This window comes from Eleginops maclovinus, chromosome 20 (assembly GCF_036324505.1).
Source record: "Eleginops maclovinus isolate JMC-PN-2008 ecotype Puerto Natales chromosome 20, JC_Emac_rtc_rv5, whole genome shotgun sequence".
Taxonomy (NCBI): Eukaryota; Metazoa; Chordata; class Actinopteri; order Perciformes; family Eleginopidae; genus Eleginops; species Eleginops maclovinus.
Window position 1 is genome coordinate 512,688 of NC_086368.1, and position 27,105 is coordinate 539,792.

General features: G+C 42.9%; 1 protein-coding gene across 2 annotated transcripts in view; it reads right to left on the reverse strand.

Moving 5' to 3' along the window:
• Positions 1 to 304: 304 nt before the first annotated feature.
• Positions 305 to 27,105, reverse strand: part of phf2 (PHD finger protein 2) — a 49,479-nt gene continuing 22,678 nt past the window's right edge. Inside the window, exons 2-22 of one of the 2 annotated variants that reach the window (XM_063911363.1) lie at positions 19,169 to 19,254; positions 18,851 to 18,965; positions 18,422 to 18,582; positions 14,458 to 14,599; positions 14,192 to 14,378; positions 13,924 to 14,086; positions 13,507 to 13,594; positions 13,114 to 13,220; positions 11,869 to 11,960; positions 11,698 to 11,787; positions 10,446 to 10,799; positions 10,151 to 10,267; positions 7,102 to 7,217; positions 6,830 to 7,008; positions 6,480 to 6,547; positions 5,686 to 5,852; positions 4,742 to 5,010; positions 3,959 to 4,054; positions 3,760 to 3,869; positions 3,368 to 3,680; positions 305 to 2,221 (exon numbers count right to left, since the gene is read on the reverse strand). In XM_063911363.1, the coding sequence (XP_063767433.1) occupies positions 2,133 to 2,221; positions 3,368 to 3,680; positions 3,760 to 3,869; positions 3,959 to 4,054; positions 4,742 to 5,010; positions 5,686 to 5,852; positions 6,480 to 6,547; positions 6,830 to 7,008; positions 7,102 to 7,217; positions 10,151 to 10,267; positions 10,446 to 10,799; positions 11,698 to 11,787; positions 11,869 to 11,960; positions 13,114 to 13,220; positions 13,507 to 13,594; positions 13,924 to 14,086; positions 14,192 to 14,378; positions 14,458 to 14,599; positions 18,422 to 18,582; positions 18,851 to 18,965; positions 19,169 to 19,254 (3,109 nt within the window). In that variant the 3' untranslated portion in view covers positions 305 to 2,132. Of the gene's footprint in view, positions 2,222 to 3,367; positions 3,681 to 3,759; positions 3,870 to 3,958; positions 4,055 to 4,741; positions 5,032 to 5,685; positions 5,853 to 6,479; positions 6,548 to 6,829; positions 7,009 to 7,101; positions 7,218 to 10,150; positions 10,268 to 10,445; positions 10,800 to 11,697; positions 11,788 to 11,868; positions 11,961 to 13,113; positions 13,221 to 13,506; positions 13,595 to 13,923; positions 14,087 to 14,191; positions 14,379 to 14,457; positions 14,600 to 18,421; positions 18,583 to 18,850; positions 18,966 to 19,168; positions 19,255 to 27,105 lie in introns of both variants that reach the window. The other variant, XM_063911362.1, reaches the window with a different exon arrangement.

A 27,105-nucleotide genomic window follows, 5' to 3' on the forward strand; every position in this document is an offset into this window, starting at 1 on the left:
AGCGCAGTCACAGGACACAAGGAATGGGTTTTCCATGAATGTAGGTTAACACTCGTGCTAAGGATGGTGTAAAAAACTGGACAGCACTTTTACGTTAATACATTTTTAATGGTGTTGGCTTTGGCTTGGTTTTAATTAATGACTTGGCTAAAACAGCTGCTTAAGCTCTGAGAGACCAGACCCTGAAGTGAGTGCAGAACCTGGATCACTTTATGGACTTGATGCTCCCTCAGAGCAGGACACACGTTCAGTCGTCACAACAGACGCCGTTACGGTGCGAGTGGGAGAGGAACACATTACAAGGTAGGTTTTACACAGTAACTGTATTGCAAAAGTAAACAAAGCGGACAATCATATCATTTACAACAATATGTTTGTTCCTCAGGATTTGTCGATGTCTTAAAAAAGTGAGCAATGATCTCAAACAGAATAGTCTAAATACAGAAAAATATAGATTCAGCTCAAAAAGGATTGTAAATACTTACTAGTACTGCAGATAACAGTAAGGGAAGACAGCTACAACAGGTACGATCCGCTGTCTGGCACAGCAGATGCATTTAATAGGTCGGACATACAAAAATAAATCACAACAAAACAACACGCATATTGTACAAATAAAAACCTGAAAATGTGCCCCGCTGACAGTTGGATGGGAGCGCATCTCATCTGTGAGAAGTGGACGCATGGAGTACATGTGTGACTAAAACATTGCTGCTATACAGTACACAGCGCGTTACACTGAATATGACCTGACCAGAAAAAAAGGGTGTGATTATAACTGTAATATTACCAAGAAGAATAATAACACTTTGGACATGTTTCCTATCATAACATTGACATTGAGAGAAGACAGTATGGAGATAAAAATGTGTGCTAATGGAGATCCTCGTGTGTAAAATTTTCCTGATGTCCCCTAACACACACGCATCCTAGAAAAGGAAAAGAAAAGGAAAGGGAAAACAACAACTGTCTGCTAAGGGAAATTTCACAAGTTGATGAAATAATTAAAAAGAATACTCTTAAGAATTTTACAAGTATAAAAAGCTACAAACATTAATAAATTACATCACTGACACATAAACACTTCACAAGGTGCTAGTAAAATAATTCCGAAAGCCTTCATGATACTACAAGTGGAACAAGAGGCTGGTAGCAGAAACACAGTTTCCTTTTTTCCTGTTATATCAGTGTCCTCCAAGCTGTGTCTGTTGTTCAAACAGAATCACAATACAATTAGCTTTGTGTATGTAAGGCCATATGACAATACAATGTATTATTTCTTCAGTTGTTTTCCAGACAACACCTTTGCATCTAATGGGGGTTCAACGAAGTTCTGCCTTTAAAAAATGTAATCAAAATCAAAGTAAATATATATATATATATATATATATATATATATATATGTATACATTTTTTTTGCAAATCTGGTAGAAATGTAGAATTAAGCCTTAAGGAAAAGCAAGGATAGAAAAGCAGTCATTTAACAGGCTATGTACAAGCTACATTCTATATACTGTACTGTGTGAAGGTGCTGCCTGGGAAACCAAGAGAAGAGAGAAAGTATCCCCATGTGACTGCACACCTGACATAGATGAGGCTTATCATTGGCTACAGCGCCACCTACTGTCGCACATCCTATGCTTTTCATTTCCAGACACTTGTGCTTTACAGTTGAAGTAGCTTCCTGTCTGTGACTCCAATCCAATAAAAACGTGAAGTGTGAACATAATGAGAGAAAAGGAGGGGAGGGGTGTTAATCATCAGTGTGGCAATGATAAGCTGCATCCATATAGGAAGAAATATTGAGTCGAATCCCCACACCCTGACTCAAGCGCACATGCAACTGAATACATGCAAGGGATACTTTCAGATCCTGGAATGACTGCAATGTGTTTTAATTCATCTGTTTGCAACCCCTGATAAACTGACAGCTGTAGTAAAATGAGACATGTTCTCTTAAAAAATATTTATAGTAGGTTCTGTACATCTTAATATCTGAAAGTTATAAAGTATAAGTAGAGGCAAAAACCTATTTGAGTGATGTTCTTCATAGAAATTGAAAAATGCATGATCTTTTCTTCCATCGTTGGATTTAATCAGTGAACGGGGGTTCCCAGTCCGTCTGCTGCATGCTACAGGAGGAGCTTTCCATTCCGATGGATCTTTAAAATCTTTCCAAGTCTCTGTTTGGCTGTCGCCATGCCTTTCTTTAGCCGCTTCGCTGTGAAGAGAAAAAGACAGGGGTGAGTGTTGCTGAGCCCTTCCACTGACGCTCTACTGCTGTGAAGAGAATGCTGAAAACGGCCATGTTCCTCTGGAGCGTGGCTTTGTTTTATGGCCCTGAAGTGCCACCAACTGTCCGACAGTGGAACGACATGCTGTTATATAGTGGTCAGACAGGCTGGAATACAGAAGGGTCAGAAGGGAGCATGCTACTGAGGCTGCTTTCAACAGAGGAGGGTGTTAATACTTATTGTAAGTACAGATCACTGCATGTAATATGCACATTCAGGTAGATAGAATCGAAGGATGAAACCCTCTTTATTTGTCACATACATGCACACAGCAGAGCACACACAGTGTAATTGGTCCTCTGCTTTTAACCCATCCTAGTACTAGGAGCAGTGGGCAGCTATTGTGCAGCGCCAGGGGAGCAATGGGGAGGGGGGATTGGAGGTGTCCGGTGCCTTGCTCAAGGGCACCACAGCAGGGCATAGGAGGTGAACTGGGACCTCTCCAAGTAGCAGTCCACTTTCCATACTTTTTCAAGTCTGTTCGGGGACCTGAGCCACTGCTGGACAGGTATTAGGTGACACTGCACTAACCTTCAGCACCAATCATTCACACAATGACACACAAATCTAAAGCTCTGTCTCCTCTGACTAGAAGAACATACTTTGCACCTGCTGATTGATGAGCCACTCACTTCTTATTTTATCCCACTGACTGTAGTCCATACTCATTATTAATCTGGTATGGGAACTTTTATTCATCATAAATATTTTGAATGTCTGCTTGCCTGTTCTACTGATCCACAGATTCTCATTCTGTTACTAAGGACTTACAAGAACCTTCTTGAGAAATGATTGTCTTCTTCTTCTTCATGTTGTATAAATATCTCCAAGATCAGAAAACAAGCCATCCTTAGCGTGCTAATATTAGCGTATTAGCATGCTAATATTAGCTTATTAGTATTACACACAGGTTCTTAGCTATCTTGCGTCTGATGCTGAGGCTGGAGGATCAGCAGGTCTCAGCGTGGTTCACGTGGAGGACAGCAACATCTGCTGTTAGATGCCTTGTGAGACAGCGTGGCTAACAGATCCACAACCCCCCGCCTCTAAACATCTGGTTGATGGGGGCTCACCTTTGGCGTCTGCTGACACCACACGCTCCACCTTGGCCATGCTGCTGCTGGTGGTGCTAATGGAGTTGCTGCTGTTGTTGTTGGGAGAAGAAACCGAAGGTCGCCTTTGGCTCAGAAAAACCCCGGGTGCCATGGGTTGTGGCCCCCCAGGCGACTTGACTGTTCCTGTGTTGAACTCGGGGTCCGTCAGGCTGCCATCGTCCACATTGTGCTCCGGCGAGCTGCTGTCCTGAGAGACTTTCGGGGGCTCCTCTATAACTACGGCCTTCTTTTTGGTGCTTTTTTTCTTCTTCTTGGTTTTCTGCTGCTCCTCCTGTGGACACACACATGTGGTTGATCGATGCTTACAAGAATAGTTACCATTGTTCTGTAAAGCTACTGTGGTGGCATACCTGATGAGAAAGCTTCGCTGCAGCTGCGGCCAGGCCCGTTTCTATGGAGGCCACTCGCGCTCCATCTCTCGCCGGCCTCTCCTGACGAGGAACAGAGGGTCCTACCCGTGCTGAAAGGACACCCATACAGATGTTTAAAACACATGTGCCTTTAAAGTGTATAACTTTCATTTTCATCTTCAGCAATACAAGAATGTACCTGTGGGGCTGTAGGGAGTGTCGTCATTGCTTTTTCGTTTTTTTGATCTGGATTTGAAAACCGGATTATCTTCTTCAGACTCCAACGAGGGATAAACTAAAACCGAGAGATGTAAAGCATTACTGTTAAGTTGGGCATGTAGGTTTCTGATGAGAGGATGTAGACAACTAAACAGTACTGGGTAATTATGTCACAAATGTAAAACATAGAGTTACTAAAGTGCACTTCTTTCTGTTTTCCATGTATGTGACGTTTCCAGGGACAGCATGCAGGACAGCTGTGAGACAGCTGTGAGACAGCTGTGGACTGCACAGGAGAGCTCTCATGTCTGATAATTGCATGATCAAGATAAAAAATGGCCTGTTTACAAAGAAAGAAACGAGTGCCAGTGTGAGAGAAGGCTTCACACTGGCCTGAAGATTTGTGATACAAACAACTAATTAGACCCAAATTAAAAGTTCAAAAAGGATGTAAATGAACAATTGGCAGCTCATGTTAATGGCTTACTAACAAGCTGAACAACTGTTTGGATTGGACTCTCAAAGAAAACACTTCAAAGAAAAAAAAACACAACTTGGAAAAACACGAAAGGCAGATTTGGAATGGAAGGCACAAAAACTACCCTATTGTGTGCTCTGTGTAATGCGAGGAATGAAAGAGCCACATGTTGATGCAGTTTTCTAACAGCACCTGTGCACGGAGGATCCGTCCTGACCACGCTGAGCAACATCCGGCGTCTTCCTAAATTAAATACAACAGGGGGGTGCATGGGCTTCAGCCTACCATAATCGGAGTCCTTAAAACACGCGTCCATGTGGTCCTGGTCGTCATCGTAATCCAGACTCTCGATGCTGCTGCTTTTTCTGGGTTTCTTAGGAAGCCGTTTGGTGGGCCGCTTGCTGTTGCCGCCGCCCGCCCCCCCAGTCGCCTTCCTGCCTGCCGGGGTGCTGTGAGAGTTGCTCTTGGACTGGCTGTTGCTCCACGGCTGCTGCAAGCTGTCTGAAGACGACAGGTTGGCCATGGACAGCATGCCCTGAATGGCCTCCTGTGTGCTGGGAGATGCAGGTGGCTGACTGTAAGTACGTCAATAAAGAATACACAACAACACAGCCATTACACAGCAGTCAGCACGCCTGCAGAGGTGAAGAGTCACTCAGAGATATGATCGTCCAGGTAAACGTCAGCAGTACTGCTGTGTTATTATCATTTGACAGCAGCAAAATAATAAAATATAAAAAATCAGAAGAGCAGTGTTAATCTGACAATACTCTCCATGGAAATATATTCCCACACCATTGTGCTATGAAGCTGCCAGGCTGAGGCTGGAGCAGATTGTCGCTTCACTCTCTGCACTCTCTGCGCTCTTCAAAGCCCAGAAACTATTTAGAGGGTAATATATTGCAGCCAATGTTTCTGTGTGTCTTTCACTGCTCATTTGTAGCTTTCAGTGTGGGTGAAGCAGACCATCACGAGCTGAAGCAGGCAGCACACAGCAGAAAGCGGGGGTGGGGGGCAGAGCCAGGAGCCGCCATGAATCAATCGACCGATGACAGGACCTGCTTCACTTGCTAGTGGATTTTTAAGCTCCAATATCTGCTTTTTCAATCAATTACAATGCTGTTGAGCAAGATATTTGTTTCCCAGTCGTCCCCGATGAAGGGGCATAAGACCTCAAATGTATTTGAGAGGAGAAAGAAAAGGGAGTGTGTTGCAGGAGCACAGTCTACCTGTTGGTGCTGTAGTCAATCCCTCCCACTTGCTTGCTGGCTTGCAGCAGGTCAAGAATCCCTGCTGCGCTACCGCCCTTCTTCTTGACCTTAGCGTTGCGACTCTTCACCTCGGGCTTGGCCTCTGTGTCTATGTGCAGGGTCTCTTCATCTGAGGAGTCCGCACTCTGAGGAGAAACAGACAAAAGAAACACAGAGGAATAAGGTGTGACTTCAAAGTTGAGACATATGCAGCCAAAGTTGTTTTCAATGTGACTTCTCTGACGGATTGTTCCAGGTCCTGTTCATTACTTCTCAATGTTTCTCTGCAGTTTTCAAGGCAAAACTGAGTTTGGACCCCTGCTGACCATCTCTTTGTGGTTCTTTAGTTTAACACAAATGTATTTTGAAATATGCAGTCTGCAAGACTACGTCATGGTCTGTACGACCGCCTCACAGCCCATAGTCCACATTATGGCCTGTAGGAATATGTTATGATCCAGAGTACTAGACTTCTCGGTTTGAAGGAACAGTCGAACTCTGTAGGACAACGTTACGGGCTGTATCTTTATGCTGCGGTTATGATGGTAGGGTGCCAGTGACCTCTTCCCAGCCCAAACAAGCACCGGCTACATATTCATACCCCATCTGTTACTTTCAGCTCAGGGGGTTCTGCTTCAGATTCATCTTTACACTTTAATGTGAGTTTTAGGGAGCATTGCAGCATGGTCTTGTCATGGAAAGCTGAACAACACGCTGGCTTTGTGTACATAGAGGACTATATTCACACAAGGATTGTCATCTGTAATACGTACCGGTTTCCCCATGGGCTGGAGCTTTGGTTTCTTGGCTGGTTGAATGGGTTCTTTAATGTCCGACAAAACTGGAAGAAAAAACATTCACCATTGAGCAACAGCTCAAACACATGTTTCACAGAAATATCGCTTCATGTTTGACTGTAAGGCTGGTTATTAGTGCTAATACTATACTGGACCAAAACAACAAAGTGAGACCCTGTCAAAATAGACATTATTGAGACTTGCTATTTTGTGTGCTTTTATCTTGACCAGAGTTTTACACAAGATTAGTCTCAGTGACCTAAAGCACTCTGTGGCCAAAACGCAACACCGTGAACATGAGGTCCCTGCTTCAGAGAAACACTCACAGGACAGATCTCTCTTGACCGTGTTCTTTTTCCGCCTGATGGGGAACTCGTCAATCTTCAGCTCCCCCTCGTCTGAGACATACTCGTACTCGTCTCTCACCGGCTTGGTTTTGTCTTCTTTTAGGTTTTGTAATGATCCAAAAACACTTGAGTTGGTCTGAGGTTTCAGCATCTTGGAGCTGAAAAGCAAAACAGAGGACAATGAGGCAGTGAACGGAGCTGCTGCTGTGATCACTGTAGACCACGTGAGAGGGGGTGCACGGACAACATACCCCAGCGTCTTCTTGTGAGACATGGTGAAGCTGAATCTGTCTTTGTTGCCTGACAGTGGTGTTCTGTCAAATTTGCACTCTTCTTCCATTTTCAGCAGGGAATCTGGTTTACTATTCTGTAACACAGGAAGTAACGTTTGAAAAACTTTCACATCAGAGTATTTTTACATTTGAGCTCTTAGTTTTGCAGCTGTCATCAACCTGGTGAACATGGTGGGGCATTTGTTCTGTCTCAAGTTGCAGATGAGAATGATAGAAGATGATCAAACGTGAATGTGGTGTTAGCGGCAACAAATCCAGCTGTCACACGCCCGTCCAGTCCAGCCATTTTACCGTGTTAATGTTTAATTAATAGTGAAGAATTGTTTTTCATTGCATTTTAAGAAATGATTCTCAAAGATAAAAAACAATAACAAAATAAACACATTTAGGTACAAACATCACCTACATAACAGTTGAGAAATCCTAGATGAAATCATAGTAATAATAATAATACAAATAAAATAACGGATACAATATTAATATTGTCTTCATCATCAAAAATCTTCATTTTAGTGTTCTATACTTTACCCATTTCTCCAATCTTTCCTCAAATACATGCATCTGGTTTGTAATTCTCACAGTTGTTTTTTCCATCCCATAGATTTCATTTACTAGATTCTTCCAATGCGAGTTAATTAAGTTATTATCTTTTAGACGATTCTTTGTTATTTATTTAATGACTGGTATTCTTACCACAAGAATTAGGTATGAATCTTTTTTTTTTTATTGCCTCTGGTGTTTTCCCCAGTAATAGGGTTAATGGGTTCTTGTTTAGAGAAATCCATCCATCCATCCATCTTCTCCCGCTTTTCCGTCAGGGTCGCGGAGGTAACAGCTCCAGCAGAGAGCCCCAAACTTTCCTTTCCCTGGCCACATCAATCAGCTCTGACTGGGGGATTCCAAGGCGCTCCCAGGCCAGCGAAGAGATATAATCCCTCCACCTGGTCCTAGGTCTACCCCTCGGTCTCTTCCCAGCTGGACGTGCCTGGAACACCTCCTTAGGGAGGCGCCCAGGTGGCATCCTCACTAGGTGCCCGAACCACCTCAACTGGCTCCTTTCAACGCGAAGGAGCAGCGGTTCTACTCCGAGTCCCTCCCGGATCACTGAACTTCTCACCTTATCCCTAAGGGAGATGCCAGCCACCCTGCGGAGAAATCCCATTTCGGCCGCTTGTATCCGCGATCTCGTTCTTTCGGTCATGACCCATCCTTCATGACCATAGGTGAGGGTAGGAACGAAGATGGCCCGGTAGACAGAGAGCTTTGCCTTCTGGCTCAGCTCTCTTTTCGTCACAAAGCGACTGCAGTACCGCTCCCGCTGCTCCGATTCTCCGGCCCATCTCACGCTCCATTGTTCCCTCACTCGAGAACAAGACCCCGAGGTACTTGAACTCCTTTAGAGAAATGCCAAAGACATTTGACATTTCTCTTAAAATCTTTAGTTCAGATGTTTTATTCCAAGCTTCATAGGATTGATTTTTATGTTCCTGACATTCATACATTATATTATATTTGTTGCTTTTAAAGTTAATTTCATTGACAGTGAAGTGAACTATTAATATGTTAGGTTTCTTTACATCTGCCATGCTCAATACCCGGGATACAATGGGTTCAATTTAAAGGAACATTTCTTTTAAAAAATCGGATAAACTTAGAAGGTTTTTCAAGCCAGCTAACCAAAAGCAGGATTCTTGCTTTTTGCTTCTGAGTTTGAATTTTTATAGTGGATTGCACTGAGGCTTTTCTCAGAAATATGGATATTCCAAACACAAAATGCCGCTGTGAATAAGGAGGAACTGTAGCTGTCCCCACATGGCTAGACTCAGCACACAGATGGTGTGCTGTGAATGCTGTGAACACACTCAGGTCACTTTGTTCGGGTGATAGCTGCTGTCGAAAATGAATGACTAAAACTTAAGATGGATGATCAGAACCTGTCTAATCAGCTCATTGCAATCCCTCCTCTGTGGTGAGAGATTTGATTCAAAGAAATGTTTGAAATCAGAATGATCACCTGATCGATTTTCTTAGCCAATTCAAACTAAACTCAATTAACCCATTTGTACCGGATGCTGCGCAGCGCAACATTCCATCTACCGCCGGCTGCTGCGTAGCGCAGCTTTGAAGCTCCTGCCGGCTGCAGCGTAGCGCAACATTGTTGATTTGTCGTCATTTTCATGAGGCATGCAGCATATGCACTGTCATTGGTTCAAATACACGAGGTGGGTTTTGTTGGGTTTTTTAAACCACGTGACCACCCAAATGTCGTGTGGTTGGCCGACAATCACGTAAATCAATCACACATTCACGTGCGTTTGTTTTTAAAGGCAAAAATGGCTACGATCGACGAATACTTTGACAGCGACGGCAGCGATTTGGAATTGGGAGAGAATGAGGAGTTTGAGAGGGAGGTGGAAGTAGAAGGACTTTCCCACCCCTCCCCACTCCTTTCCCACCTCTCTCTCATACCAAGGTGCCTTGGTCTGTGTGTTGGCATGTTTTAAAATGTTATTTGTGATTTGTTATTTTATCATATAAAATATTTTCCCTACCAATCTGATTTTGAGATTTTTTATAAAAATATGTTGGTATGTTATTGCTAAGGGAGTTAGCCTTAAATGTTTTAATACAACCTGTGAGTCTTACCTTTTAAATGCAATTTATTTCATGTTTCTATGTGCCTCAGAGGCTTAGATATTAAGGTTTTCATACATGTTGCCAATTCTTAGTATTTTTTCAGAAAACCCTCAGGAGATAAGGACATTTATATCTATTATACATAGGGTTTTAGAGCCGTTTTTTGCAGGCGTTTTAGGAGTAAATGGGTTAAGGAATGCATGAATGGCCTGAACATCACCGATGAGCAAACTGTGTGGTTAACTATCATCCAAGAATAAACATTTTGTCTCTTAAATGTAAGGCATGTGACGCGTGGTGTGACCGGATGCTTTCTGTTCCCTGAGGATAACATGCAGCATTAGTTTTAATCATGACTTTATCAGCTTACCTTATACTTCCATTTTGCTTCAGTCTTGTTTTTATTCTGCTCTCTGAATTCAAACTTTTCTGGGTTGTTCTGCTTTGATATTTCCTTCTCTGATATACTCAAGATGTTTTTGACAGCCTGAAGGGAGACACAATTGTTAAAAGTGAAAAGTAACTGAGGGTGATTGGACATATTTATCAAGTGTTCTGCAGAATGGAAAACAAAATGGCTTAAGTGAAGTCACAACTAAGGATGCACATAATCACTCCACAAAGTAAGAACAATGTCAGTGAACCTCACATTAACACGCACTCACCTTTGTCTTTTTGGGCTGGTCCATTTTGCTCAGGATGTCTTTGGCATGGGACTCGAGAGCTGCAAAGCTGGAGGGTTTAGGAGGCGGCGACGACTCTTTCAATTTCTTTGCCTTCTTCTTTCCTCCTTCCTTGACCTTGGGCACCTTTGGAGGCTTGGGGGCTTTAGGCATCTTGGGGGGTTTGGGAGGCTTCGGAGGCTTGGGGGGTTTGAAAGCTTTCTTTCTGGCCTTCTCTCTGCTGGGTGAGGGGACATGGGCCGGGGAGACGGGCTCTTCAGGCTCCGAGTGTGTGGATGGGGGCTCCTCCACTGGAACCTTGATGCTGGGCTCACTCTTAACAGCTTTTGTGGCATTCTGAAGTAAACACAGGGGATTGTAAAGGGTATACATTTAATCGGCAGTTCAATCCCACTTGAAACTCCCCTGAACTAGCGCTGAAATTATACGTCAATCCATTTATTTTAAGTTGATCACAAACAATTGGGTGAAAAGGTGAAAAATACCAAACATTTGATAAGTGTTTTGAGGATCAGTGGTGCGCTGTGAATGCAATTTGTCATTTTCAATGCAGTGTAAAAATAAAAAGGTTCAACCATATTTGATCATGTTTGATACCTTTATTCAGTTTTTATTTTGCTATTGGTTCCAGTGTTTTACTGGTGTGCAGAACCTCGGCCCTGTGAGCCACTAGGAAGAGAGTAAGTCGCACTAAAACCTTCCTTAACTTTAAATAGGGTCAAGACTGTGACAGCAATATTATATTATAAGTGCAAAGTCACTTAAATCCCCTTTCTCCCCTCTTCTGATGCTCCGTCAGAATTTCACCAGGTCCTCTTGACCATGTCTACATGCCTAGAGGATTTAGCTGCTGCCATGTGATTGGCTGGCAGTTTTCCATTAAATAATGAATATAAATGATTTAATAGGCTACATATAAGAAAATATGTTTTACTGTTACACTTTCCACAACATCATTATTATTATTATTATTATTATTATTATTATTATTATTATAGCTATGGTCAACACATTGAGCAGATGTTTTCCTGCTGCAGTGACAGCAATATGAAACTCTTCTGCGATAAGTCCCAAACAGCTAAACACTAACACAGTGATTTAAAAGGTCAGCGTTTGTATGTTAGCCTCGGAAAGACCAGTAGATTTATTTTAATGGTTGAGATATCTGGACTAGCTCTCAGATCGCACATCCCAACAGTGGCATTATTTCAATGTCGAAAATGAAATGTGATACCTCTGAGAGTCGGATCTCCTTTGCAAGATCTTTGATGAGCTGGGATGGTTTCATGTTTTCTGGAAGCTCATCTTCGTGTTCTAACAGGGCCTGGTAGGAGGAGAACAAAGGTTTCGACTTTCCACCATAGCACGGACGCTCAGAGACACACTGATGTGCATGTGTCCTTACCTGTTTCTTAGTCCAAGCTCTGAAGGCTCCGTTGATGATTTTGGCCCCATGTATCAGGTACGGGGCCGGTTGCTTATTTGCTTTATGTAAACCTGCAGAAAAAGAGACGCAAAGGTTATCAAGGGAAAACTGTACAATGCTCGCTATATGATGAAAATAAAGCTAGTTTTGCATGTTTATGTATATCTTGTTGTCCAGACAACACGATGATATTGTCTCTCACTCCATGTTCACAGGGATGTACTGCACTGTAAGTGCTCCTGTGCATAAGGAAGCTGCAGCGCAGCCTGCCAGACGCCTCGGCATTTGTTACATTAAAGTTTTAAAAAGATCAAATAACAATAATGTTTAACAGCCAATAACCATTTTTAAACATGAGCAGATAACGTATACAAAAAAAGAAAAGGGATCCCTTCAACATGTATGATGTTTTCTAAATAGTTATAATTAAGATGTGTATGAGTAGAAGGACGTACTGTCAGGGCTCTCATACTGTATGTGGGGGTGGAGTGGCCATCATTCAGGCTCTTTCACAGATTTGATATGGTCCTTTCAGTCACATACACCTCCTCATCAAATATATTACTCTTTTATTTGTTATTTTTGTTTGTTTATTGTTATGTGGGTTTATATTTTTGGCAAATACTCACCAGTTTAACTACAGCGCTGAAGGTTTTGTAGAATTCCCCTTTAAATTCACTTTTACGGCAGAACAGCAGTATTTTAATCTGTAGTTGTTGGCTGGTAGCTGGAGAGGTGCCGCTTCCCCCCCCGACTCAGACTGGCACCTTTTAAAATGCATTTGCACATGTGCACCTACACTTATAGTCCAATGCGTGTGTGTATCTGTAGTGTATGTATTGTAAAAGATACAAACAATGTGGAGAGCTGAATTCCCCCCCAGGGGGGTCAACAAAGGTTTATCTGAATGATTGATAGTAGCAGCAGCCTTTTCCAGCACTGCAAAATCTGACCTTCAGTTTAAAAGAATATTGTTAGGTGGTGTGTTACAAGCTGTGTGCAACACACACAACCACAGACCGGAGTGGAAAGCCAGCGGGGGGGCAGGGACGGAGGAGCGACCGGGACAGACATATAAACCATTTCTCAGTAAGGGATTAATGTGAGAGCACTGCGCTCCTCATCTGTGCAGCACACAGGCACACACACTTATTTCTGAGAGAGTGTAAATTAAAATATAAAAAATGAGACTTAGTAATAAAACCAACTGTGTTGATAGGTTACCCTTGAATCGCTCGAGGAGATGTCGTCCGACATACCAGCACGCCGTCTCAAAGTTGGGGAAGGGGGTGAGAGTTCTGACCTTTAGCCGCTTCTCGATTTCATACGCTCTGAGCAGAATAACCAAGATGTTTCAGCTCAACATTTACAGCATCATCAACAATCTTATTGCAACAAACCATTTAAAATCATGAGGTATTTTCAAATGTGAAATCATTCATAATCCCATTGGTGGAATTTGGATCTAAAAACAAGTCCTTAATGAAAGACAGGCTCAGCCAAGGCCCAATCTGATGTCATCAAGTCACACCATGGAGACATGACATGATCACAGCAATTCAAACTAAAGATAAACCTGAGGATGAGCAGGCAGCGTAAGGATGAGTGAGTCTTCACCTCATCTGCATCTCCACACTCAGGTTGTGGACGAAGTGTCCCGAGAAAGCCAGGCAGTCCACCGGGGTCAGGATGGCATTGATCCAACCTGAGGACACAATAACAGTTCAAACACCACGAGGAAACTGTAGGGATACGCCTTGTATGTTGAAAGATAGAAACATTATTACATGAAGTTGTGATCCGCTCTCTCTCCCCCACAGCGTCATTCTAACCCTGGATAAACCACTAACTATTATGTCCATTACGTAAGCTTTCTATTTGATTTTTCTATTAATTCATAGATTTATCAATTGTCCCGCCCCACGTGGGACCGAGGCATAATAAATGTGCTCTCTGCTCTCTCAGGGACAGATTTGGTTTGGTCTCGATCTGAACTGTTTCCGCCTGGTTTGTTTTATTTGAATAAATCCTGACCTGAGGGGATGAACAGCGTCTGCCCTTGCTTCAGAGTGCATTTGTAACACTTGTCCACCTGGTCGGCAAAGAACATCTCACTGTGATTGGACGACGACCTCCAGCGCTCGTACAGAGACAGGTTGGCAGAGGTGGGCTTTATGAGGAAGAAGATCTTTTCCCCCTGCAAATACAAACACTATCAGTTCTGGCACCATCACTACTGTATGAGAGACGGAGTTCCATGTTTCCCACATTTTTTACTGAAAAACATTTCAGTGGGACAGACCTTCAGGACATGGTACCAGACAGAGGCGCCTCCACACTCGATGTGGAAGTCTGTGTAGCTGTCTTTGACACAGATCAGACAGTATTTTGTGACTTTCGGCTTCCCAAGCAGAGCGTCGTCAGGCCAGTAGTTTTCTACCCAGGACAACTGACGCACAATGTGTGGACTCTCAACTATAGTGTTCATCCTGAAGCAGAAGAGGAGGAAACAAGATGAGTACCCAGACTTCTACAATCAGAAATCCCGTCAGGTAAAGAGCATGTTACCTGGTGTCAGAGAACTCCAAGTTGATGACATTCAACACTTTCTTTCTGTTTGTGCTGTAGTAATAATCGACAAACTCTTTCAGCTTCATCTTGCCGTCAGTCTGTTTGGTGACGTCCACCACATCCACACCCACATCTGGACCTGAGACAATAACAGAGGGGACAGAACATGATAAAAGATGTTCATGTGTTAACGTGACCACAGAGCACCAGTGCACAGAGACATGAAGAACACATGCACCCCCACACCAAAAGAAAATGCTACAGTTGATTTTTTATGCAGTATTTTCTCAAAGGGGAATTTAATGAATTGCAGTAACCGTTCGAATGGATCGGAGAGACATCACTTTCAATACAGACCTGTACATCCTTGGGTGGGCATTTGATATGCGAGGGTGGGCCCAAGGTAAAATAGGTAAAATAATTAATCTTGTTTGCAACATAGTTAAAGTGTATTCGCAACTCAAAAATGAAAACAACATTTCCCGGGAAATCGTTGATCAGTGTTGGGTGTAACAGTAATGTATTACTTTTTGCTGTAACGCAGTAATATAACGCATTACTTTTTACATTTTGTTAATATAATATCCGTGACAATTCTCAGTTACAACACATTTCAACCCTAGACTAAGTGGTGTTTTTAGAAAGCTTGTCAGCCAAATCCCCGTTAACACACCAATGACAAGGTGAGCTAACGTTGCCATAGAGACTGGTTTATATACAGTAGGTTACAGGACGGCGCAGAGGCTCCACTAACATGTTATTATAACAAACAGCGACGTAATTTTACCGGTATCAAATATTATTCAGCCCAGTTCCACGGAGCATGAGTTTAAAATGTAGCTATCTTCTTAATTTTCAGCATGTACTGTATCTCACAAAAGTGAGTACACCCCTCACATTTTTGTAAATATTGTATTATATCTTTTCATGGGACAACACTGACTATATGACACTTTGATACAATGTAAAGTAGTGAGTGTACAGCTTGTGTAACAGTGTACATTTGCTGTGCCCTCAAAATAACTCAACACACAACTCAACAAAAGTGAGTACACCCCTAAGTGAAAATGGCCAAATTGTGCCCAATTAGCCATGTTCCCTCCCTGTTGTCATGTGACTCGTTAGTGTTACAAGGTCTCAGGTGTGGATGGGGAGCAGGTATGTTACATTTGGTGTTATTGCTCCCACACTCTCTCATACTGGTCACTGGAAGTTCAACATGGCACCTCGTGGCAAAGAACTCTCTGAGGATCTGAAAAAAAGAACTGTTGCTCTACATAAAGATGGCCTAGGCTATAAGAACATTGCCAACACCCTGAAACTGAGCTGCAGCACGGTGGCCAAGACCATACAGCGGTTTAACAGGACAGCTTCCACTCAGAACAGGCCTCGCCATGGTCGACCAAAGAAGTTGAGTGCACGTGCACAGCGTCATATCCAGAGGTTGTCGCTTGAAAATAGACGTATGACTGCTGCCAGCATTTCTGCAAAGGTTAAAGGGGTGGGGGGTCAGTCTGTCAGTGCTCAGACCATACGCCGCACACTGTATCAAATTGGTCTGCATGGCTGTCGTCCCAGAAAGAAGCCTATTCTAAAGATGATGCACAAGAAAGCCCGCAAACAGTTTGCTGAAGACAAGCAGACTAAGGACATGGATTACTGGAACCATGTCCTGTGGTCTGATGACACCATGATAAACTTATTTGGTTCTGATGGTGTCAAGCGTGTGTGGTGGCAACCAGGTGAGGAGTACAAAGACAAGTGTGTCTTGCCTACAGTCAAGCATGGTTGGTGGGAGTGTCATGGTTTGGGGCTGTGTGAGTGCTGCCGGCTGTGGGGAGCTACAGTTCATTGAGGGAACCATGAATGCCAACATGTACTGTGACATACTGAAGCAGAGCATGATCCCCTCCCTTCAGAAACTGGGCTGCAGGGCAGTATTCCAACATGATAACGACCCCAAACACACCTCCAAGATGACCACTGCCTTGCTAAAGAAACCGAGGGTAAAGGTGATAGACTGGCCAAGCATGTCTCCAGACCTAAACCCTATTGAGCATCTGTGGGGCATCCTCAAAACGAAGGTGGAGGAGCGCAAGGTCTCTAACCAGTGAAGGGCAAGTTACTTCCAAAATGAGAATTGAAAGAGAATTACTGTCTCTGAACTGTAATGCATTACACTACTTTTGTGTTACTTTAAGTTACTTTCACCAAAATAACAGCAAAAGTATGGCTTTAAATGCAAAAATGTAGTTTATTGCAGCTCATTAATTAAAGCTATCTATCTATCTGGCAGTACATGCTGAAAATTAGGAAAAGAGCTAGAAATTAAACTCATGCTCTGTTTAAATGGGCTAAATAATATTTGATACCGGTAACATTACGTCTCTGTGTGTTATTAATAACATGCCCTGTGACCTGCTGTATATGAACAAGTCTCTATTCAACGTTAGCTCACCTTGTCATTGGTGTGTTAACGGGGATTTGGCTGACAAGCTTTCTAAAAGCCGGCGACTCCACAGAGGACAGAGGCTGCAGATCTTCAACACTCTGCCACGAGTCTCTGAACTTCTCGGGGTTCAAGCAGCAGACCCAGAGAAAGTTACCTTCTGTTGCTCTCCATTGCGAATCTGTTTCTGCAGCCCTCTTAACCAATAGTAAACAGGCTTACTGAGTTACTATTCTACCGGCACAATTATTTCTCTGGTGTCGGAATGTCTCTCGATGTTTGTGATTTCTTAAAAACAAAACACATCATTTCAGGTTAAAACGTGTTGTAATTGTGTTACTGCGAATTGTAACGGGTATTATATTACCCAAATTTCAGAAGTAATGCGTTACATTACTGCGTTACATCAAAAAGTAATACATTACTGTAACTCCGCTACTTTTGTAACGCGTTACACCAAACACTGTCTCTAACATCGACAATTCCAGTGGCAACCTGTGAAGCTGTAGGGGACTCTATGCCCAAGAGAGTTAAGGCAGTTCTGGAAAATAATGGTGGCCTCACAAATATTGAAACTTTGGGCACAATTTGGCCATTTTCACTTAGGGGTGTACTCACTTTTGTTGCAAGCGGTCTAGACATTAATGGCTGTGTGTTGAGTTATTTTGAGGGCACAGCAAATTTACACTGTTACACAAGCTGTACACTGACTACTTTACATTGTATCAAAGTGTCATATCTTCAGTGTTGTCCCATGAATACAATATTTACAAAAATGTGAGGGGTGTACTCACTTTTGTGAGAAACTGTATACTGCCAGATAGACAGACATGTGCTAAAGAGTTGGATAAAGCTGTCATGGCTTTTTTGATTCTGACAGTGATGGATACATATTGGATTGGCCATGAGCCTTCACTGAGCCTTTTAGAAGTGGTTAGTAGCCTTAAGCTGCCCTACGCAGTTGTTATGCTTTGCAACACATCGCCTTTCAATGGCGGTATAATCAGCGGCAATAAACTACATTTCGCATTTATAATGTCTAGCCATACTTTTGCGGTTATTTGGTGAAAGTAACTCAAAAGTAGTGTAACGCATTACAGTTCAGAGACAGTAATAATGTAATATAACCAGTAAAAAGTAATATATAATGTATTACATTTTGGAAGTAACTTGCCTAACCCGTCGCCGATATGTTCTCTGAGGGGGTCCGGGAATTTTTGGGACAAACAGTCTCTATTCTGATGGTTTTTGATGCATTTTGGCTTCAATTACAGGCACACAACATGAACATAGAAAAATGTAAATGTGTAACTTTACCTAAAACGCATGTTTATTTTGAGGATTAGATATTAACTGTGATGTAAAAATGTTCCTGCTCTTTCAAAGCCCCTCTTCTGCTCAGGGCTGAGCGAACATGTACAACTATCTCATATCACACTTTTATTTTTCTTTACATTTGCGATAGTAACAGAAGTTAGTAAAGAGCAGGACTGAAGCTGCTCGGCCTCTTACCAACGTAGTTCTCCACATCACTGATGTAGAAGGTGGGGGGGGGCATGCTCAGGCCCAGACCCTCCTTCTTCAGAACCAGGAGGGGCTCGTTGAAGCCCCCTTCCTCAAGGTAATCCATGGTCAGCTGACCGCCACTCAGCTTCACCACCACATCATCAGCACTGACACACACACACACACACACACAAATTTGAAGGCAGAATTTGAAAAGTAATTTGACACTGCCCCCTAGTGGGCATATTATGTATTATATATTAAATGAGGAATAAATGGGACTCTTTAGTCACTAATGAAGGCTTCATCAACAATAACAGAATGATTGAGTGTTTAAACTTGAGGTGTGATTGAGATTATACAGTGTCCCCCTTCAGCTCACTTGACCTCTCTGTCTGTACAGTTCAGGAATGAGACAGTGTATCATGTCTTTACCTTGGAAAGGTCCTGCTGCGCAGCTCCTTTATGAACACCTGACTGCCGTTCTGAACAGCTTTGATATCTGTGCTTTGTCCTGTGTCATGTTTGCTCCAGTTCTTTTTCTTTTTCACTGAAACAGAAGAACACATGACACTTGAGACCAGTAACAACGCAGAACAACATGACAACACATGACCGGAACAAATCATTTTATTCCATATTAAGACTTATAATAATGTTTTCCTTAGTAACACAGTCTGATTTGAGAGGTTTACATCACGTGACGCACCGTGGAGAGGAACTCTGAACTAGTTAGCGCTACTTGCTACTTACAGGTGGATTTGCCGTGGTTCTTCTCACAGTTTGGACAGTGATATATGTCAATATCTGGAGCGTCATCTTCATCCACCTCAACACAGCTGAAACAGAATCATGGTTTAAACTTTAGGAATGTGAGCATGAAGAAGGTTCTGCAGAGTGTGCTGACGCTGCTGTGTTGCGAGGTCTGCAGTCACAGCATGTTTTAACAGCAACATGAAAAACATTTAAAGTCATGAACACATCAAAGCTTTTTATGGTCATCAATGCTAAGTTTCATATGTTGAAATGAAAACTGCGTGACCTATTAACCCTCTCTCATGGTTTTTGAGGTGAGAGTTTCATTAACCTTAAGAAAAACAATTCCATCATCTCAGTTTGAGTCTGAAAGCACGCATTCAATTCATTAAGATCAAGCAAAACCTCTTCAGTATCGAGCAAACAATATGACATTTTCCAGGCTACTGGTCTGTCAATCAAAATCTGAGTAGCCAATGGGGACGCACCCCTGAAAGTCCCGCCCACACAAGAGGTTTGTGCCAGAATTGCAAACAAAAAATAACAGAGCACAAATGAGAGAGCAAGAGTCTGATCAGTGAGAAGAGAACTGTAAACAAAAACAAATATATATTATAACAGTTAAAAAGACTAATAGTTTACACAAGTTATTTGTTTGCATGTTATAGTTTTTTTAATACATTTTTTTTTGCTTGACAGTTTTTTTTTCTCTCTCAAACTCTTATTTTTGTTTCATACTGAAGAAGTTTAGCTTGATCTAAATTGCACAAACCCGACTCAATGCTGCTGCGTTGAGGAGTTAAACTCGTGTTTATTGCAAAATTTCAAGTTATCAACTTAAGGCCTTCTGAAGTCAAGAGAAACTCACATAACTACCTCAGAATCTGTAGATTTGTATTGTTTACTTCTGTATCACTGAGTCAGTCAAATGATTCTTTAATTTTAAGAAAATACATCACAGCACTAAAGTGTTAACATTAGCTTACTGCCATTATTATACTACTAATATATTATATTATGATAAAATAACCAAAATTGTCTTCAGTTTCACCACAGGTTAGCTAGTACAGTGAGGCCAGTGAACGCCTCATCTCATTTTTGAAACACTGAAACTGAATTGGCTTGAAAGCCAAATAAACATCCTGTTTTAGGATCTGTTGGCTTATCCATGACGTGATTGATTGTCGTGAATGCCATGAACGTGTTTGATTGAGAACTCTAAAGTAAATGGGACACATTATACACACTTATGTCTCACTTCTTCTGGTTAGGCTCTAGCAGCGCTGGAGAAAATGAGTTTTATTGGAGATCATTTACAGCTACACTGCGCTCATGGGATGGTTTTACAGCATCGTCTGCTAGGGACTGCAGGATGACATGTGACAACAAAATCTCATTTATTTATTTATCGTTATTTGGTAGGGACAGATACAATATACATTGACAGACTGAAAACAGCTATCCGATGCAAGTATCGTAGTGCATATAGCGAATGCTAGTTTGCAACACTCGTCCCTAGAAGTGCTTTTATGGAACTAGGAAATTACAACAGTGAGGTAAAATAGAGTTAAACAGAATACAGCAAGATACTGAGACTCATTATAAAATCATGATGCAGTCCAGCTGCTCAGACAGCAGCAGCTCCTCACAGCTCCAGACATTGCTTTAAATTCTAAAATATATCCATCCATCCATCCATCCATCTTCTCCCGCTTTTCCGTCAGGGTCGCAGAGGTAACAGCTCCAGCAGAGAGCCCCAAACTTTCCTTTCCCTGGCCACATCAACCAGCTCTGACTGGGGGATTCCAAGGCGCTCCCAGGCCAGCGAAGAGATATAATCCCTCCACCTGGTCCTAGGTCTACCCCTCGGTCTCTTCCCAGCTGGACGTGCCTGGAACACCTCCCTAGGGAGGCGCCCAGGTGGCATCCTCACTAGGTGCCCGAACCACCTCAAATGGCTCCTTTCAACGCGAAGGAGCAGCGGTTCTACTCCGAGTCCCTCCCGGATCACTGAACTTCTCACCTTATCCCTAAGGGAGATGCCAGCCACCCTGCGGAGAAATCCCATTTCGGCCGCTTGTATCCGCGATCTCGTTCTTTCGGTCATGACCCATCCTTCATGACCATAGGTGAGGGTAGGAACGAAGATGGCCTGGTAGACACACGGTGCGGTAAAGCGACTGCAGTACTGCTCCCGCTGCTCCGATTCTCCGGCCCATCTCACGCTCCATTGTTCCCTCACTCGAGAACAAAACCCTGAGATATTTGAACTCCTTCACTTGGGGTAAGGCTTCATTCCCTACCTGGAGTGGACCGTCCATCGGTTTCCTGCTGAGAACCATGGTCCAGCAGTGGCTCAGTCAGTAGGGGCTTGGACTGGGAATCGTAGGGTTGCTGGTTCAAGTCCCCAAACAGACTTGAAATATGGAAAGTGGACTGCTACTTGGAGAGGTCCCAGTTCACCTCCTGGGCCCTGCCGTGGTGCCCTTGAGCAAGGCACCGGACACCTCCAATCCCCCCTGCCCATTGCTCCCCGGGCGCTGCACAATAGCTGCCCACTGCTCCTAGTACTAGGATGGGTTAAATGCAGAGGACCAATTTCACTGTGTGTGCTCTGCTGTGTGCATGTATGTGACAATAAAGAGGGTTTTATCCTCAGATTCTATTCTATCAGATTTGGGGGTGCTGATCCTCATCCCAGCCGCTTCACACTCGGCCGCGAACCGATCCAGTGAGTGCTGAAGGTCACAGACCGATGAAGCTATTAGGACCACATCATCTGCAAAAAGCAGTGGTGCAATCCTTAGCCCACCGAATTGCAGACCCCCTCCCCCACGACTACGCCTCGAAATCCTGTCCATGAATATCACAAACAGGATTGGTGACAAAGCGCAGCCCTGGCGGAGGCCAACCGTCACCGGAAATCGGTCCGACGTGCTGCCGAGGACCCTGACACAGCTCTCGCTTTGAGAGTACAGAGATTGGATGGCCCTGAGACCCCCTCACCCCATACTCCCGCAGCACCTCCCACAGTATCTCCCTGGGAACCCGGTCATACGCCTTCTCCAAATCCACAAAGCACATGTAGACCGGATGAGCGTACTCCCAGGCCCCCTCCAGGATCCTTGCGAGAGTGAAAAGCTGGTTTGTCGTTCCACGACCAGGACGAAAACCGCATTGTTCCTCTTCAATCTGAGGTTCGACAATCGGCCAGACCCTCCTTTCCAGCACCTTAGAGTAAACTTTCCCGGGGAGGCTGAGTAATGTGATGCCTCTGTAATTGGCACACACCCTCTGATCCCCCTTTTTAAAAAGAGGAACCACCACCCCTGGTCTGCCACTCCTTCGGTACTGTTTCCGACTTCCACGCAATGTTGAAGAGACGTGTCAACCATGACAGTCCCTCAACACCCAGAGCCTTCAGCATTTCTGTGCGGATCTCATCCACCCCCGGGGCTTTGCCACTGTGGAGCTGTTTAACTACCTCAGTGACTTCCCCCCGTGAAATTGGAATTGATCCCCCTTCATACTCCAACTCCGCCTCTAACATAGAGGGCAGAGTTGTCGGATTCAGGAGTTCCTCAAAGTGTTCCTTCCACCGCCCTAACACACTATCAGTTGAGGTCAACAGCGTCCCATCCTTACTGTACACAGCTTGGATGGTTCCCTGCTTCCCCCTCCTGAGGTGTCGGACGGTTTTCCAGAACAACTTTGGTGCCGACCGAAAGTCCTTCTCCATGGCTTCTCTGAACTTCTCTCACATCCGCTGCTTTGCCTCGGCCACGGCTGAGGCTGCTGCCTTTCGGGCCCGTCGATACATTGCAACTGCGTCAGGAGTACCCAGGGATAACATATCCCGGAGGGCCTCCTTCTTCAGTCGGACGGCTTCCCTGACCACCGGTGTCCACCAGGAGGTTCGAGGGTTACCGCCCCTTGAGGCACCTAAAACCTTGAGACCACAGCTCCCCGCCGCAGCTTCGGCAATGGAGGCTTTGAACACCACCCACTCTGGTTCAATGTCCCCAGCCTCCACAGGAATGCCTGAAAAGCTCCGCCGGAGGTGTGAGTTGAAGGCCTCCTGGACTTGGGACTCCACCAGACGTTCCCAGTTCACCCGCACTACACGTTTGGGCTTACCAGGTCTGTCCAGAGGCTTCCCCCGCCACTCGACCCAACTCACCACCAGATGGTGATCAGTTGACAACTCTGCCCCTCTCTTCACCCGAGTGTCCAATACATGCGGCCTCAGGTCCGATGATACGATAACAAAATCGATCATGGACCTTCTGCCTAGGGTGCTCTGGTACCACGTACACTTATGAGCATCCTTATGTTCGAACATGGTGTTTGTTATGGCCAATCCATGACTAGCACAGAAGTCCAGTAACAAACCACCACTCCGGTTCAGATCAGGGGGGCCATTCCTCCCAATCACGCCCCTCCAAGTGTCTCCATCATTGCCCACGTGTGCGTTGAAGTCTCCCAGCAAGACTAAGGAGTCCCCTTCAGGAGCCCCATACAGGACTTCTTTCAGAGTCTCCAAGAAGGCCGAATACTCTGAACTGCTGTTTGGTGCATAGGCACACACAACAGTCAGAGTTTTCCCCCCCATGACCCGCAGGCGTAGGGAGGCGACCCTCTCGTACACTGGGGTAAACTCCAACAAAGCGGCACTCAACAACTAAAATATATATTTTTTTTGTAAAAGGTAATCATATATTGTTAATCTATAGTAAGTTTCTCTCCTAAAAACAGTTATAATTTAAAAAAACGTTCAATCAAAAGCTTCAAAATACATTATTTGGAAAATAAAGGTTGATAAAGGTGGCAGTTATGCAAAGTGACTGCAAACATGCCCACCATTTCCACAATGTGGATGCGGCCTAGGGCCGGCAAAACCATGGATCATCATCATCATCATCATCCTTATCATCTTCTTCTTTACTTTTATAGCAAATTACAAACCAATGTTTAAAATGTGCATGCTGCCCCCTACTGTACCGGAGTGTGTGACATCAAGACTGAAAGACAATTTCTTTAAATGATATATTTAAGACAAAAAATGAAAAATAATAAACTATGCTATATTCTACAAATTAAACCTGTATTGTTCAAATATTTAATATTTAAATCCCTTTGAAGCTGAAGCTGTTTTCCCCAATCTCTGACAATCCTTTTTGACTCCACTCCCCTCCTTTTGCTCTCAGCATATTCTCCAGTCATCTACGACCTCATCACACATGTTCAACCACCTCCATAAAATAAGAAATCTCACATTTATCTGAAGGTGGCCTTTTCTTTATGAATAATGTATCAATGTGTCCTAATCTCAACCTAGAGAAAATAATCTTCTTTTCAAAATGTCCCTTTAAACTTTGATACTCTGACAAACTGTTGAAAATGTTTATACTCTATTCGTTCCAGATATCTTGCCATGATTTAATTATTCCCCATTGAATTAATGATTTTACCTCTGATCTCCCAAAACAAGTTTCTAAAATGTTATTATTTTTATTTAAATCCCTTTTAATAAGTTTGTGTGCAACCTAATTTCCCTTTGTTCCCACAAAAGCCGGTATCCAACAAAGATATTCCAAGCTGTTCAATATTCAGTAGTGACACATAAATTGAAAGATCCTCTTCAACAGTTTGATCTGATTTATACGTGTTATTGCTGCTGCTGAATCTGAACATGAAACTGTCTTGATAGGTTTAACCTCCAATACCCACTGGACACTAAATATAAGTGCTGTCATTTCTGCTGTGTATACTGATGATCTGTTTGATATTCTCTTAGAAATGTGTTTGTTCAATTCTGGAATATACAATCCCACTCCTATATGCTCATTACTTGAATGTTTGATCCATCTGTAATGAATATTTATATGGTTAATGTTTTTTTTGTTGTTGTTTAAACTCATCTCTGTCCACTCTCTCCTCTATTGTATTAGTTCAGTATTTACCTTAGGTTCTGGAAATATCCATGGAGGTGTATTGCTAATAATGATTGCTGGAACATTATATAATGTTGTAATGTTTTACTTTGATATCAATGTCCCATCCAAAACCTTTCCCTAAAAAAATCAGCTGTCTTGATTTCCTCCTCACTGAATTCTTGTCCAGTAGGTTAGTGATAACGTATTCCTCCTTCATTTAAATGGAAGTGTTCCTGATTCAAAAAGCAAAACATCACTATCTGTGATTGTGCCTGCTCCCACATGGAGTCTTGTTGCTCTGGATGTATTCTGTCGAGCTTTTCAAGAGGACTTTTTGCTGCTGCTTCATACAGCATGCAACCATGATCCAGACAGGATCCATCAGAGCTAGTAATGCTGCCCATTCAAATCCTGCCACAGCTCCTTAAATGTATTACCTTTTTGGATCTCAATAAAAGCAATAAGATTTTTTCATGTATATTTTTTATCAATCCATAAACCCAGATATTTGAAAACTCTTCCTCTTTCCATAGGGGTAGAGTATGGATCACGTCCTAGTCCAGGACCTATTTGTTTTTTAGTGGTAAGAATGTAGTTTGATTTTGTTGCTGAAAGGTTGAATCCCCAATCGAAAGACCCTCTCTGAATATTGCTTTCTGGTAACATTTTATTACGTATGCAATATGTGTACCCCTCTTCCATATTGTTCCATCATCTGCATTAAGATATGACTGTATACCTGTTCCTGTATTTTCAAAATGTAATTATGATGTTAAAGAGTATCTGGCTGATGCCATATTTCTGAACCTAATTAAGCTTTAAAAAATCTGTTAGATATAAGGCCTTCCACCAATACCTATCCTATTCATTTAAAGGAAAAGCCCTTCTCTCCACATTGAATCATAAGCTTTTTCAATTTTGAAAAATACGATAGCCATTACTTCCTTCATTTTGATGGTCCAGACCAGGTAACGTAAAAACCACTCAAATAATAACTAACAAGCACTAACCGGGGGACACAAGGAACAGGAGCAGAAACACAGACAGGAGCAGGCAGGATACAGAGACGACTGTCGCACAAAGAACATAAGGGAGGACAGGCCTAAATACACACAAGACTAACAACAGAGACACAGCTGGGGAGGGGAGGTGAAACACAGGGGTCACAGGGTTCACACTCAGAGGGAGAACACAGGAAGTAAAACCAGACAAGACACAAGGAGGAAAATAATTTCAAAATAAAACTGGAATGGTCAACAGAAACCCCTTATCATGACAGCTAGCTTCCATTTATGAGGTGATGTGAGGTGATGTTCCCTAATTTGGAACATTTCTATTGCTTCTCCTGGAAGAAGTTTAACATATGTGATCTTCCCCTGGAGCAGAAATCTTGCTAACGCCATTTTTATTTCCATGGTAGTAAATTGCATATCCAATTATCCATGGTTGAACTAACTTCTATCTTTTTTTAATGTATCTGTTCATTATTTTTTTTAAATGTCTTCTTTCTTTGGGTTTGGTGTATTTCAGTAAGGGGATTGCACTAGGACCCTGGCAAATACCTTTCCTGGAATGTTCCATACATGACCCCACATCATCTCTTCCTATTAATCGACAAAACTGTTACCAGGGGTTATTTTTTAGTAGTTTTGATCATTTCCGTGCTATGGCTCTCTTTCGTTTACATTATATCAAATTTTAGAAATTCTAATTATTTCTGTGTTTTCTGAGAGCACATTTTCTTTCTTTTATAGGCCATGTTAGACTCTTCAATCCACCATGGTACAATTCCATTGTTTTGTGTTATCACTAGCACATTCATCTGCATTACTATTCATTTTAATGTGACGGGAATACAACATTCCTTAAATATCTCCCATTAAGCCTTTTGAAAACACCATCAATATAGGAGTACTTTCCTGGATGTATTTTAGGTATTTTTAGTATTAATATTAGGAAAGTGATCACTATCAATAATATCACTGTATGTTTTCCATT